At 44.4% G+C, this 15,413-nt stretch overlaps 1 protein-coding gene and 1 long non-coding RNA gene across 6 annotated transcripts in view; one reads left to right on the top strand and one right to left on the bottom strand.

Annotated features, from left to right (window-relative positions):
- LOC147028750 (protein mono-ADP-ribosyltransferase TIPARP-like) overlaps positions 1-15,413 on the bottom strand; it is a 56,795-nt gene that overhangs the window by 4,561 nt on the left and 36,821 nt on the right. For all 5 annotated transcript variants that reach the window (XM_085879439.1, XM_085879437.1, XM_085879438.1 and 2 more), the window contains exons 5-6: positions 13,037-13,224; positions 197-460 (exon numbers count right to left, since the gene is read on the bottom strand). In XM_085879439.1, coding sequence (XP_085735565.1) covers positions 197-460; positions 13,037-13,224 — 452 coding nt within the window. The remainder of the gene's footprint in view (positions 1-196; positions 461-13,036; positions 13,225-15,413) is intronic.
- The window catches only part of LOC147028751 (uncharacterized), a 55,930-nt gene that overhangs the window by 24,507 nt on the left and 16,010 nt on the right, over positions 1-15,413 (top strand). The window lies entirely within an intron of this gene.

Genomic DNA, 15,413 nt, shown 5'->3' with positions numbered 1-15,413 from the left:
TTTCGTAATATACGTGCAGGCCTAGTTAAGGATAGACAAAAGTCCAGGTCAAATTTGAAATGTCATCACATCGGTCAATTCCTCTCTTCGTGAGAAGTCCTTCAACGTTGTTTCCTCTCCTCCTTTTGTATAACGACTGCAAGGTGGACGGCATTTAAATATATATTTTTTGATGAAGGTGGAGTAAACAACAAACCTTGTATATTTCTCCCAGAGAAAGGGGTTTTGTATGCGGAAAATGTCCACAATTACAGCTTTGGTCTCGGGCATGGTCTTGTGGAAGAGCGAGTAAACAGTGCGGAATGCACGATCAGCAGTGCCGACAGCGACCTGCAGGAAGTCTTGGCAGGGCCCCATGGGCAGCCAGGTCAAAGGGAAGAGCGAGGGTCCGAGTGGACTTGCCGGAGGTTCGTTCTCACCGAGGCCTTTTCCGAGTGCATCGGCGCTTTCACGCACAGTCCTGTGTTGAAGGACCAGAAATGTGCGTCATTGAACAAGAACATAAAAGCAGATAAAATACAAATGGGTGAAAAGTTTACAATGAGGAAACACATTGCCAAGTAAAAAACATAACTTAATATGATAGCTACTTTGAAATGCAAGTTGCAATTATGTACACACACGCATGCACACTGGCAAATACAACCCATTGTTTGCTGATGGGGATGTTATGAGGGGTGGGAGAGATAGAAGGAGAGAAAATAGGAAGGGGGGGAGGGGAGAGGACGGAATGAAGGGAGGGGAGGGCTGAGGACAGAAGGAAGGGAGGGGAGGGGAGAGGACGGAAGGAAGGGAGGGGAGGGGAGAGGACGGAAGGAAGGGAGGGAGGGGAGAGGACGGAAGGAAGGGAGGGGAGGGGAGAGGACGGAAGGAAGGGAGGGGATGGGAGAGGACGGAAGGAAGGGAGGGAGGGGAGGGAGAGGAAGGAAGGGAGGGGAGGGGAGAGGACGGAAGGGAGGGAGGGGAGGGGAAATGACGGAAGGGAGGGAGGGGAGGGGAGAGAACGTAAGGGAGGGAGGGAGGGGAGAGAAAGATGGGGGGGGTGGGAGAGAAAGAAAGAGAGAAAGAAAGTTGTGGGAGGAGAGTGCTGCATTTTATTAAGAGGGAGGAGCAAGGAGAGGAGAGAGAGGGAGTGTGGAGGGGTGGGGGTGGGGAGTGGACCAAAAAAAAGAAAAAGGTGAGGTGTGGAGGTGGGTGAGCAAAGAGAATGATATGTTATGTTTAATGACCGAACGCGCACGCATGCATCTCTCAGAACAGCTGTACACACAACACATCAGTGTGTAAAATAATCCACTGGCACATCTGCCCCCCAAAAATAAAATGAAATAAAATCTTTGCTTTTGGGTAATGGTCCCACAAATCTTCTGCAACTGAGATACCAATCACTGAAAACATGGAAGTAGTAACACTCACCGACATGGCTGTGGCTGGCCAGGTTAACCACCCCCTCCCCCCACGACCCAAATTGTGGTGACAGGCGGCCAACACCGCCAGCCCCCAGACGACTAAGTGGTTCCTTTTTAATACGGGCGGACACGTTGATCCTCGGAGATTTCAACACGTGCTCGAAAGGCATGGGGCGCAATGGCGGATGGGCGGAGCACGGGGAATGAAACGGATGCACAGGGGGTTTATCCTCAAACCCCACTGCAAATGCATAAATAGTTTCTTAAAATGAACACATTTAATAAACATAAACAAATATTTACAAAGGATAATAATTCAAAAGATGATAATAATTATAATAATAAATTAAATAAATCCGACAATTGAGGCGCCTCTCACACAGACTTAAATACAGACAAAGGGAAAACAAAATAAAAAGAAAACCGTTCTTTTCAACTATTCATGTACTTAGCTTGGCCCAGAAATGGTCTTTGTGGAACTTGGAATGGAGGCGCTTCGATTCGGACGTGCAGACACGCGCAAATGGCGACGTCACTTCTCTCGTCGCAGGACAAATGTAATCCAGGCACTCCATGAGCGGCACTCAACACCAAGGCTCAGAGCCCCAGTGCAACAGCTTAGTTTGCTCTGATCATCCTCACCGACTCAACCAAGAGTCAAGGAACAGCGTATTGCTTCACAACGCAAGCCAAATCGCCTCAACACAAATACAATGATCATGTTGTCCTCCTTTGCGTGCGCTCAGCCTCCACTCTTGCCTCTCCAAACCATGCACCTCATGCCTCCGCTCTGATCACGGCTCTCCGAAAATGCGCAAGCCCTGAACTCCCGCCTCTGATTCTCTTCCGAATAAACTCTGCCTCATGCGTTCCTCAAACTGACTTCGTGTGTGCGCTCTGCCGATTTCTCGTCCTATGCAGTAGGAAGCCTCCCACAATGCGCAACCAACCTTCCTCAAGATCACACCGATATCCTCCGCCTCTGGGGCGTGGCCTGCTCGCACGAAACCTGGGAAGAAGGGGCCTCCGCCCACTCGGCACGCCTGGCTTTAAGGATGTGTTCCCCACTTTTATTGCTGATCTTGAAATATAAAAAACATGGGGACCTGAAAGGGCACTTGGTGGAGCGCATACTTCCACCACATAAAGCATGATCCACGAGAACATAATGATCCCAATACATTTTTGAAATGTCATGCTATATCGATTTTGGCCCCATCTCTCAATGGTGATGAATCACTTTGAAAATTGAATAATTCTCATATCCAGATCCAGTTTCAGATCTTCACCTAAATCGAATAAATTCTTCCTTGTCACACACCCAACGTGTCCACCAAGTTTTATCCGAATTTGTCCATAACTTTTTGAGATATCATGCTATATTGTTGCGAAACTGGAAGTGATGAGCACACAACATAGAGGTCCTATAGATCAGTTATGTCGGTAAGTAAGTGTTGCCAGTTAGGGTCTCGTCCCTGGTCTAATGGGTAATTAAATGTTCCTGCGCTGTGGAGTTATTTTGATAGTTAGGGTTTTTCTTTTATTTCTCCACCAACATCAACGCCGACCACACCGCATCACCCTCACCTTCACCTTCACTTCGCTTCCTTCACCTCGATCTGCCCGACGTCATGGTGGGCGGAGTTCAAGGAGTCGCCATGCGGCGGCCCTCGACCAATCAGCGTGCAATGAGTGGGGTGACCGTAGCCCGGCCAATCAGATCCCGTGACAGGAGGAAAGGGCTCTGTGTGACGTCAACACGCCCCCGGGCCAATCAAGGAGCTTGCCGCCCGTTTTAGCCGGTGAGAGAGACGAAGAGCGATTTTGCACGCCAAAACCAGCCAGTGAGAGAGGGAGGGTCACAAGGAGCCCCCCCCCCTGAAGAGGGGAGTATAATTATAGGCGCGGTCTGGGCGTTCGTGGTTGTTCTGGGTCTGGTGCGGTCTGCGCGTTCGTCGTCGTTCTGGTCCTGGCAAGAAGTGCGCGCACGGGTTCTGGTTCTGGCAAGAAGGGTGAACATCTGCGCACGGAGTGGTCGGTGCCAGAAAGGGTCCTCTCCTGCCAGCCTTCGCCCTGCCGACTTCGTTTGTCTGGATCGTCCGGATCGTGCTGGGGGTCCAGTCCTGCCCCGAGGACCTGGTCCTTGAAGACCGCACGAGGCGGACAGGTCGGAGATAGGCCTCAATAAAGACCATTTGGTCCGACATTTTGGGTGTGTGCGTGTGTGTGTTCGTGGCACCAGTCAGATAAGTAGGAAATTATATAAGTGCTTTTTGCTTGTATATACGTGCATTTATTAATATTCGGTTTAACTCTGCCCTTATGTGCTCCCCTCATTCCCCAATTGTAAATAAACATTCCCATTTGGGACATGTATCCGCTCGTTCGTGTCTTTTCCTTCATTGACTTAGCGTGCTGCGTGTTGGGGAATTAGCCAGGCTGTTGCCGTTGTAACGGGATATTTGGGACCGACGGATCTCAGCGATCAAACCGCTCGGATCGCACACGGTTCGAGTACGCTAAGCAGCTCGTTCCGTACGAGCATCGTCGAGGGTGAATTTCCCCGGTAGTTTGGAACACGTGGGTATTTAGGTAAATTGAAATTGGCAATCGACCCTACCCCATGTGGTCTGTCTATTGGCGAACTTCGGTCCAATAAGGGACCCGTACTTTTCCGAAAAGGTACGATCTAATTTCCGGGCGATCGGTCGAGCCGACTCTACAGCTCCATCTAGCGGTCGTGCTCGCGGCTGACGCCCGGCCCCGCAACAATATATCATTTTTGGGCCCCATCTTTCAATGGTGAAGAATCACTTTAAAATCCTAGTAGTCGGACCCGGATCCGGATCTTCACCAAAATCTAATCAGTTCGTCCTTGCAACACACCGCAATATTTTTGAGATATCATGCTATATTGTTGCGACTCTGGAAGCCATGAGCACACAACATACATTAGTTAGTGTTGTTATACATACACAACATACAACATACATACCGACAGCATTATCCCACGGCCTAACAATGCAGCCATAACTAGAATACCTGTCCACAAAATTTCATCCAGATCCGTCCACAACTTTTTAAGATATCTTGCACACAGACAGACAAACAGACAGACAGACAGACAGACAGACAGACAGACAGAAAGACAGACAGACAGACAGACAGACAGAAAGAGGTGAAAACATAACCTCCTTCACCTTCGGTGGTGGAGATAAAAATCACAGAGGGGCAATTACATACTGGGGAAGCTTATTCTTAAACCCTAGCCAATCAACATGACACCACCCCCTTGTGTGGTGACACGTAACACTTAAGCTCACAAATTCCCTGCTAAATCACATTGAGATGACTCCACGGACCAAGCTACTCAACACAATGCTATATTCCCTATTAAATTCTTCCACATACCCCTACAACCGTAACACAATGCATGTTCATATATATATATATATATATATATATATATATATATATATATATATATATATATATATATATATATATATATATATATACACATACATACATACACACACACACACACACACACACACACACACACACACACACACACACACACACACACACACACACACACACACACACACACACACACACACACACACACACACACACACACACACACACACGAAGACAATGACAGGTGAATGTATAAAATGAGAACATGTTGTTTGAAGTTCACAAGGGAAATTGGGGGAAGAGGGGGGAGGGATTGGTCAGAATCAGAATTAAGGCTGAAGCTCTATTATATTCGCTCGCAGTAAGGAAATAGCTTCCTTTTTCTGAATTAAGGTCAGTGTTTAGTGCAAAGCTGTCTTTCATACCACCACTGGAGGGATGGCATTGTCCAATTTAGTGGTAAGACAGGATAAGGATCTCATCCGGTGTTCCCCTTGTCTGAAACGGGTTTGGGTCTGTGCCTGGTAAAGGTGTCATGGCGGCATCACCAAGCCTCGGCAACCAGGCTACGGAACAGCGTTGGTGATTGACTGCTTCTATATCGGCATCAGGGGCTAAGTGGATCGATGAGTGAGCAAGACAAAGACCATGGCTCGCTACGACAGGCAACCTGGCCCCGCCGATGAGGCATGAAAACTGGGTGGAGCGAGGGCAACTAATAAAAGCTGAGGCAGCAAAAGATGACGACCGTCTCTGTCGGTTTGTTTGTCTGTCTGTCTGTCTGTCTGTCTGTGTCTCTCTCCATAGTTGCTGCTCATCTTGTACTCGGGCTCCCCTCCTTAGCTACTCGACTTGACCTGTTGGGGGAATGTTCCGGCAGGTTATCCCAGGGACGACGACCACTCCAAAACGTGTACCAGTATCACCCCATCCCACACTCGGGATGCAATATCCTTTAAACCTGGCCTGGTTCTGAGTGAATGGTAGTTGTGTAGGTGGTGCATAAACATTTAGATACATCTCTGTTTAAATGGTGTCAATATTCATTGCCTGTCTTGGTGTCGAGATTCGCTCCGTGTTCTGTCTCATGAATAAATCCCATATTTCATAAGATCACGCATCTGCCTCGTCACACATCTAGCAATGCTCATAAAACGTTTCTGTCCATTGTGCTTGCCCTAGAGGGGATTATCAGAATCCGATTATTATTATTATTATTATTATTATTATTATTATTATTATGAGGTTGGTGAGGGTGGTCTGACAGAACCGTACTAATCGGATATCCGCACGGCCCACAAGTAACGGCTTGGGTGGCTCTGCCAACTGGGTGTTAACCCAAACAAGGCAGGCCATACACGAGGCAAAATGGTTGGCCTGAGAGGCCAGATCCCACGGCCTAACAATGCAGCCATAACTAGAATGGCACTCGGTAGAGCGCATACCTCCACCAGGCTGAACAGTTTACATTTTGTGCCCCACTGATAGGCTGGATCTGGAGCCAGACCTGAACCAAAATTGAATCGGCTTGTTCTCGTCACTGAACCAACTCATCCATCTTGTTTTGTTCGAATCCGTCCACGTTTTAAAATATTGTGCTACATATTGTTTTTGGCCCTATCTCTTAATGGTGAAGAATCACTGAAATTTTTTTTTAATAAAAACTCACATCCAGATCTTCACCAAAATCGAATCAATTTTTCCTTGTTGCACACCCAAAATGTTCACCGAGTTTTGTCTAAATCCATTCAAAAACTTTTTGAGATATTGTGCTGCATATCGTTTTTTGGCCCATTTTCTCAATGGTGAAGAATCACTTAAAAAAAATTCTAGTTGCCGGATCCATATTCAGATCTTCACCAGAATCTAATCATGTCATCCTTGTCACACACCCAACATGTCCACCATATTTAGACCAAATCCGTCCATGACTTTTTGAGATATCCTGTTCACAAAACAAACCAGACAGGGGTGAAAACATAACCTCTGCCCACCTTCGGTGGCAGAGGGAATCATGAAGAGCTGGAAGTTAGCTTTCTGGAGGGAAAATGATTGGCAAAGATTGAAGAGGGGAGTGGAGGCATCGAAGTTGGGAAATAGTATTCAATTAAATCACAGCCTTTCAAAGCTCAAGTTTAAACTTTAAAACAAACGTGTTGGCCTCACCCACAATATAAATTAATCTTTAATTCCAAATACATCCTTGTATGGCAGGATGGCTAGATACTGTTGAAGGCATTTGTAAAGGAATCCTCAAATTGAAACATCACGGATTTGATGAAAACAGCTCACCCACTTCAAAAGCAAGCCCTGATCAGAGTTAGCCAGGGAGATAAGTGCAGATTTCATCATGATGTTGTGGTAAAAGGTTATGATGGGTATCTGTTTCATGAACAAAATGGATCAAAAACAAGAGTTGCATATCAAATATAATTCAGCATTAGAGGATTATTGTACAGATCCTCAGATGCCACGACGGTGGTTATACTGTTACGAATCTGGAAGCCATGAGCACTCAACATTCAGTCCCTAGAAAACAGTTATATCGGTAAGTATGTGCTTATAGTTAGGGCTCTCGACACCTGTGTCTAAGGGGTAATTAAATGTTCATGCGCTGCGGAGTTATTTTGATAATTAGGATTTTTACATCTACAACTACAACAATGCCGCCATCTTCGCTCTCACAGGGACAACCCTCTGCTCCCGGTATTCTCCGTGCGCTCGCTGGTATGCGGGTGTGTTCAGAATTCGTTCGGGGATGGAATTCCATTCCCAAATATGGTCATGAACCAGTTTGCTTGGCTGCATGCCAAATAAGGGAATGCGTCGTGTCTCACCCAATGAGAACGGGCCACGATGAGCGGACCTCGCCCGAGAGCGCCAAAAGGAACGGAGAGCAAATAATCGGGTGGATCTGCTTGAGCGGGTAGGAAAGAATCTGTGCCCCGGTCTTCATGAGCGCATGTTCTGGTTCTCAGCTGATCTCGTCGCTGGCGTGGTCTGGCTCTCTGCGCCCATCTCGTCGCCGGCGTGCTCTGGTTCCCGGCTCATCTCGTCACTGGCGTGGTCTGCATCGGCTGTCCTTGGTCAGTTCTTGCCGACTGGTGCTCTGGGAAGGTGTGGACGTCGAGCCGCGCGCTTGCGGTCAGGTAGCCAGGCACTTTCTCGTCCCTCAGCTCGGCTTCCCTCCGAGCTGAAGGGATAATAAAGACCATTTTGGGTCCGTTTCTTTTGGGTGTGCGTCTGTCTGGGCCCGTCTTTAAGTAGGAATTGTTCAAGTGCTTGTGTGTAAATTTGCATTCTCTATTAGTCGTGATAACTCTGCCCTTACGTGCTTCCCCCGTTTCCCCGATTACCGTGAATAAATACCCCATTTGTTAAATGCATCAGCTCATTTCTGTGTTTCTTTCATTGGCTGAGCATGGCACGTGTTGGTGAATTTCAAAGGCTGTTGCCACTGTAAATGTACATTTGGACCGACGGGACTTCAGCAGCCATCAGTTTGGGTTGCGCACGGGTCGGGCAGGCTAACGGCTCGACTCGACGAGTGCCGTCGAGGGTGTGAATACGCGGTAGCTCGCCAAGTGGATCTCTAGGTATTTTGAAGAATGGCAAATAACCCTGTACCACGTGGTGGAATTATTGACGATTCACGGTCCGGTAAGGGACCTGTACCCTCGGAGTTTTCCGAAAGGTACGATCTAGATTCCGGGTGTTTGGTAGAGTCGACCCTACTGCTCCACCTCGCGGTCGTGCTCGCAGCCAATACCCGGCTCCACAACAATACATCAGGAAAAATATCTGGGGCTCAATCGCAATTGGAAAACGGGAGCAAAGTCAATGGCATGCCAATGGAAATCCCCATGCTTCCCACCTAAAGCAAAGTTGAAATATGGCAAAAAGTTCCACCGGGATTGACTTAATATCAAATTTGAATTGAAAAAAAAAAAATAATAATAATCTGTTTTGACCTCTGTGAACACCCACCCCCTGGGGCATGAACCGTGGGTCAAAGCCAAAGAAAATCGGCAGACATTTCATGCATCCCACAATGTTGATTGCATGTACAAAGTCTCATTTTAAAATGTTTTTTAAAAAACAGACAAAAAAATTACCCCCGTGTGGGGGTGAAGGTCATCTCTATAATGTTTTTTACTATCATAATGGATGAACCGTTGTCAGATACTGTATTTCCTAAAATGACAGACTAGATAGGTTTTGAAAATGGCAACTTTCACAACTTTCGTGACCTCGTGACCTTGACCGTGACTTCGAATCCGGGAAAAAATGTGTCGTTGGGTATCACTCATCAACCTCCACCCACATACCAAATTTCATCAAGATCAGAAGTAAAAAGTTTTCTTTGTACCGGGAGGTGTTTTTAACCATCTTCCAGGTTACGTGGCGGCCAAACGGGACGGAAATTCAAAAATCTGTCTGGTTGGATACAAGATAATATTTTTTACTATCATAATCATGAAACAGTTGCCGAATATCTTGTAGAATGGCAGACTAGATAGGTTTTGAAAATGGCGATTTTTCTAACTTATGTGACCTCGTGACCTTGACCCTGACCTTGAACCCGGACAAAAGTTATATCGTTGTGCAACACTCATCGACCTCTACCCACATACTAAGTTTCATCAAGACCGGAAAGAAAAATTGTTGACGGACGGACATTTGGTCCGGCTTTATTAGGTCATCTCGGTAGAGATGCCCTAAAAAGTGTCTGTAATTACATTTTTTGGTATTTGACCTCTTGACCCCACCCCAGGGGGGCTGAAATTAAACTGCTCTTGCACCTTCTTGCCACGTGGTGATCATAACTACTAAGTTTGGTGAATTTTTGCACAACTGTTTCGGAGATAGCGTGACGGATGGACAGACCCGATTACAAATTGTAGGGATAATGAAATAAAGGTCATTTCATCATTTTTGTCGGTTTCGTTGATTACAGTTATTGCAATTAGCTTCAGATCTCCTGGTAAACATGTTAATGTGACCAGGTATATCTTCTAATTTTCACTGAGTGGAGGGGGGAGAGAGGAGTAACTTTCCTCTCCCCCCACTCCCTTTACATGAGTGAGGGTCACACTAGAGCAGGGTAGATATGGGACAAACATCAAGGGAAAGAAAAACACTACATGATAAAATTACCCCCGTGTGGGGGTGACGGTCATCTCTTTTATACCACAAGTTCTCAATGTTCAGTTATGACCGAAGACTACTGCACAGTTCTACTGCGCAGCTCGAACTGCACAGTTTGGTAAAAGAAGACTCGGCATTTTGGCGCGCGCGCAAAATTATATTTTGAAAATAAATGCCGACGTTTACATTTCGGGTTTTGAAACTTTTGCACCTTCGGCGGAAAATGTATAATTATTAAAGGCTAAAAATGTGTTTTATATCTACATTTCATTTCTCCTTCCTTCCTTCTTTGCGAATCGCATCGGCGTTTTTGGCCATCTTCCAGATCACGTGACGATCAAACGGGAAGGAAATTCAAAAATCTGTCCGGTGAGATACAAGATAATATTTTTTACTATCATAATCAATAAACAGTTGCCGAATATCTTGTAGAATGGCAGACGAGATAGGTTTTGAAAATGGCGATTTTTATAACTTACGTGACCTTGACCCTGACCTTGAACCCGGACAAAAGTTATATTGTTGTGCAACACTCATCAACCTCTACCCACATACTAAGTTTCATCAAGATCGGAAAGAAAAATTGTTGACGGACGGATGGACATTTGGTCCGGCTTTATTAGGTCATCTCGGTAGAGATGACCTAAAAAGGAAAGGGAGGAGGGGAAGAAGCACTGAACCAAGCAAGTATGATGGTTGGGTTAAGAAAGGTTAATGAGGGTAATAAAGATCATGGCACAGAATTGGGGATGGCAAGAGGTGACAGTGCACTGCTTGGTTGCACTGTCTGGAAGGAGAGCGAGACAGACCAGGTTCCATATATGGGAGAAGCTGAGAATAAAAGAGTTGAGGCGTCTATTTAGCCTGGAATCAGGAAGTTTAACCAGGAGGGGTTACTAGAAGAGCACATGCACCCTGGAGAAGAAAGAGAGGCTCAGAGGATACAGAGCACAGGGATCAATATTGGAAAAGATAGTTAAAAAAAAAACCAAACAAAACCCCCCCACATTTGCCAAAGGTTAGACGTGCGGGGTATATCGAGAATAGTCGGTGTGCCTCGGCCATTCCGACGCAAACCACGTTCCAAGAGTAGTGTGTATAAACAGCCTGGGCCAAATGAAGCGTTGTGCTTTCACTTCCTACAGAGGATCGAGTGCCATATGCAAGGGACAATCAAAAAAACAAGTGCAAACAAACAACCAGCTCAAGGCAGAAAAGGTTTGTACGACATTTTCCAACCTCAACATGCCAATGTGATGAGTGATAAGCATATTCCAGGCAAAAAGGCGAACTATAGTATACGAGAGTTGTACTCCCATGTACTACAGTCGTCTGCAGATAATTACTACAGGAAAGGAATGTTATTTTTGCCTGGGATTGCATAGTTTTCTTGGAGAATAAAAATATCGGTTCCGTTGGGAACAAAATTTAACGCATCATTCTTGCTTTTTGTTGACAATCGCCGCCTCGAAAGAAAATCAAACCAAAGATACCTTTGCCATTATTCTGACCTCCTTAGCATTATATGATGGAAATTGGCTGGAAATCATAATCGGACAAACATTTTTACCCATTAACAAAGTTGGATACAACTTTGTCCTTTGGATATACATAAAAATGAATGGAAGATAAGGAAGGGGTGTGCATTGAGAATTAAGCAGCAATTCATCGAATTCACTATCCACAAGACGAAAAGGCGAGAGATGCTATCAATTGGTTCTTTCTATAAACCTAGTACGTTACTCAAGTGCCACGAAATCTGAACCTTTACTACGTGACTGAAAAAAACGGCGAGAAAAAAAAACAAAACCTCAAATTACACATTGTTCGTGTATGAGTATGCAATTATGCCAGTCATACACATTACTCTTCAAAATGAAAAATCAAACTGGGGAAAAGTGGTTTTAACGGCAGATGCGTAAATGTAGCCTTTCATTAGGAAGCATGACCAAAATGTAATCATTTCTTTCAATTACATACTACTGCATCCTCGTTAAAAGTCCCATACATATAGTGGATGCTAGAGGAGGAAGTTAAATTAATTGAGAAAAGAAAAATAGGATAATATTGGGGGAGATGGGGAAGAAGAGAGACGAGTTTTAAGACACCCACAGAGTTCAAACGACACAAACCTTCCATCACAAAACGACACAAACCACATATATATATATATATATATATATATATATATATATATATATATATATATATATATATATATATATATATATATATATATGTTATCCCACTGTTTCGGTTTGTTGTGGCTGTTGACTCTTCACCCCCGTGATTCTGCTCTTCTATGAGCCTCAAAACTCCTCCCCACCCCCTCCAAAAATAATAATAAACCGGAGAGTTGGTATCAAAGGCACCCAATGCATGCCTGTTTATACATTTATTGTTTTTAAAAGACTAGTCTAATAATATTTTTGTATAAAGCATTGCCATGAAGTCTGATTAAAATAATTTTAAAGCAATATATGTATTTGTATATTGTAATCAGTAAAAAAAGTGTGGTAGATAAAAACATTAGAAAGGAAATAACTTTGACCAAAAACTTTAACATTTTCATGCTCACGCTGACGCTCAAAGACTAGTCTAATAATCTTTTTTATAAAGCATTGCAGTGAAGTCTGATCCAAATAATTTTAAAGCAATATATGTATTTGTATATTGTAATCAGTAAAAAAATAGTGTAGTGGATAAAAACATTAGAAAGGAAATAACTTGCACCAAAAACTTTAACATTTTCATGCTCACGCTGATGCCGGGGTATCGCTATAGCTCTCTGTTCTTCGAACAGGCGAGCTAAAAAAGGTTGAGGTGGGAGGGGGCAGGAATGTTGGTGGTTGTTATGAAGAGTTACGAGAGGGAAAGTGGGGGTTATGAGTCATGAATGTAAGGGTGGGTGAGTCAAACTGTTTTTTTCCATCTGTAATTTATGTAAATGGCCTGTTAAAGGAAATAAATAAATAATAATAATAATAATAATAATAATAAAAAAACAATCAAGCATCACAAACCAACCACATGAAAAATTGACTTCCAACACATACTTCAGTAGAGGCAGCAGAAGAACTGGCGACTGGAAGACAGGCCTGCGTGCTATTTTGCGTCGTGTGCCGACAAGCACATTCTGCTGAAACATCTCCTGGTAGTTTACCAGGTAGCTGTGTTCCCGCAGGGTGAACCGTGCTTCTGCGTGGCCCGATACGAGCGTCGCTTCCAGCTGTCGTGACACGAGCTGGGAATGGGTTGGCAAAGCAAAGGGAGAAAGTGTAAAGGATGCTTTCTTAAGGTCATCGCGAGGATCGAAATACCAATAACGGCATCGTTGCGTCGGGAAGAATCTTGTCATTGAGATGTGACAGAAAATCTACGACCATCCAGCCAGTGACATGAACGTGAAAATAGGCCTTTCGTGGAAACTTCAAATTTTCCGTCGGTGTTGTCATTGGAGCAGAGAGCTTGATGAGAGGAAAATGCAGCCAATCCAAAAAGTGTTTACTTTTCCAGAGACCACAACATAACAAAATAAATAAAGAGAAAATGGCATCAGGCCTACACAGGTGGATTTACAACGAACTGATTTTTCAAAGACAACATTAATACACTTTCCACCTTTTGGCGATTGAAAACAGTTCCAAAAGTTATTGATGAACTGAGGAATACTGTTTGTGTTATTAGAACCAGGAATACTTGCAAATGAGTTTCCAAAACTTTTGTCACTTTGTGCCAGGTTTAATGGCAATCCAATTGCATGAACATATTGTGCAGAGATAAAACTAATAGTAAAAAAAAAAACACACCAGTAACGGTAGTTTCAGACCTGTTAATAAATATTAAGCAGGAAGCTGCCTCTGAAAAAGAAAAAGGAATTTAGGGTCATTCGAGGTCATGGGTACATTAGCAATGAGGTCCACAAAGTCTCATCTAGGGATCAGAAAGCCAGGGATTAGGTTACAAGCATGTCAAGGGTCAGGACGAAGCACAAAGGGTCACCGCAAGGTCTTGTTAACATCAATGTCAATCACAGACATCAAACCACTCCACTCTCATTATTCACCCATTCTGCAATGCCCAATAATGATGCGTGCCCCTGTTTCAACATTTCTACAGGTTTATCTTGAAGCAAGAGTGTAAGACATCTGCCAGTAGTTGGCATTGTGAGAGACGAGCGGACCAACCACAGCATTGGGCCCAGCTTTGTGTTTGCGCTTCTTTCATGAACAACAAACAAGATCGCATGACATGATCCAAATGGGAAGCAGATAAGGTACAGAGAGCGAAGCTAATGGAGATGTTCTAAGAGATCTTTTCCAATGAACACAAATACTCATTTCCCTGCCTGTGACCACTGGTGGCACCAAACACAGCCATACCGAAAGCTCAAACCTGGAGAGTGAAATGGGAATAGGATTCAGGTGGTCAGAAATGAGTCACACCACACATTTGTCACCAAATGCCTGCTGGAATGTGCGGTCTCAAACAAAAGGTTGAATAGAAGCGTACAAATTCAAAGAAACAAAAGACACGAGGATGGGTGCGGGGGATGCTTGCTAAATGACACCATGCACAAATGGAAGATAATAACCATGCACAAATGCACGCACGTAGACACACATGCATGCAATGCAGATGTGCACCGACATCGTGCTCCTTCTCCGACAGCTTCCTCTTCGGGAATTGTGCCAATCTCTCAATAATAAATAATGATGGGACAATGACAACAAGCTAGGGGAGTGGGGGGCAATTGGATATGCATGCCGAGTCATCCACATTTGAGCTGGCCAGGAGCCGAGCTGGAGCGACAGTAATGCCAAGACTAGCTCGCAGAGAAGTTAAACAAAACAAAGGCTTGAAAGAATCTCTTCCAGGAGGGCTTAGCAATATGCAACTGCAAAAAAGCATGAAGAAGGAAACAACTCTTTCAAAGTAGTGAGTCAGAGGAAAATGATTAATGCACCTTGCAAGAGTACAAATTCCCTGACCTTATCTGCTGTCGAACATTAACTCCAACTGAGAAATTGTTTTACATGCACACTTCTGTGCCTTTCCACCCTGAATAGATGAAGGAAGGCATTGGAAATCGAAAGTCTGGACGGAGGTACATCGAGCAGTACGTGCGTAAGGGGTTGCGGGTGAAGTGCAGCTATGAACCCTGATCATTATTACCACAATTTAAACCTTAACATTTTCAATTTTTGGAAGGCCGATATGTTTTCAAGTCCACATACAAGACGTTCTGAGTAAATAAGGAATGAGACTTCAGACAAGGCATTATTAATCCGACCTCACTCTTTGGGTTTTTAGAAGAAGCATTTTTTCACGAGAGCCATCATCACAAGCCTACCAAAGCCTTGGTTGGCCAAGAGAAGAATTATTTTTCATTAAGCGATCCTCCATTAACGAATCGTTCAAACAATTTTTTTT

Source organism: Eptatretus burgeri, chromosome 4, assembly GCF_056783735.1.
Source record: "Eptatretus burgeri isolate ZD-2024b chromosome 4, Ebu_testis_v1, whole genome shotgun sequence".
Classification (NCBI taxonomy): Eukaryota; Metazoa; Chordata; class Myxini; order Myxiniformes; family Myxinidae; genus Eptatretus; species Eptatretus burgeri.
The sequence above is the reverse complement of the archived record's forward strand: the minus strand, read 5'-3'. Positions and strand labels throughout refer to the sequence as shown.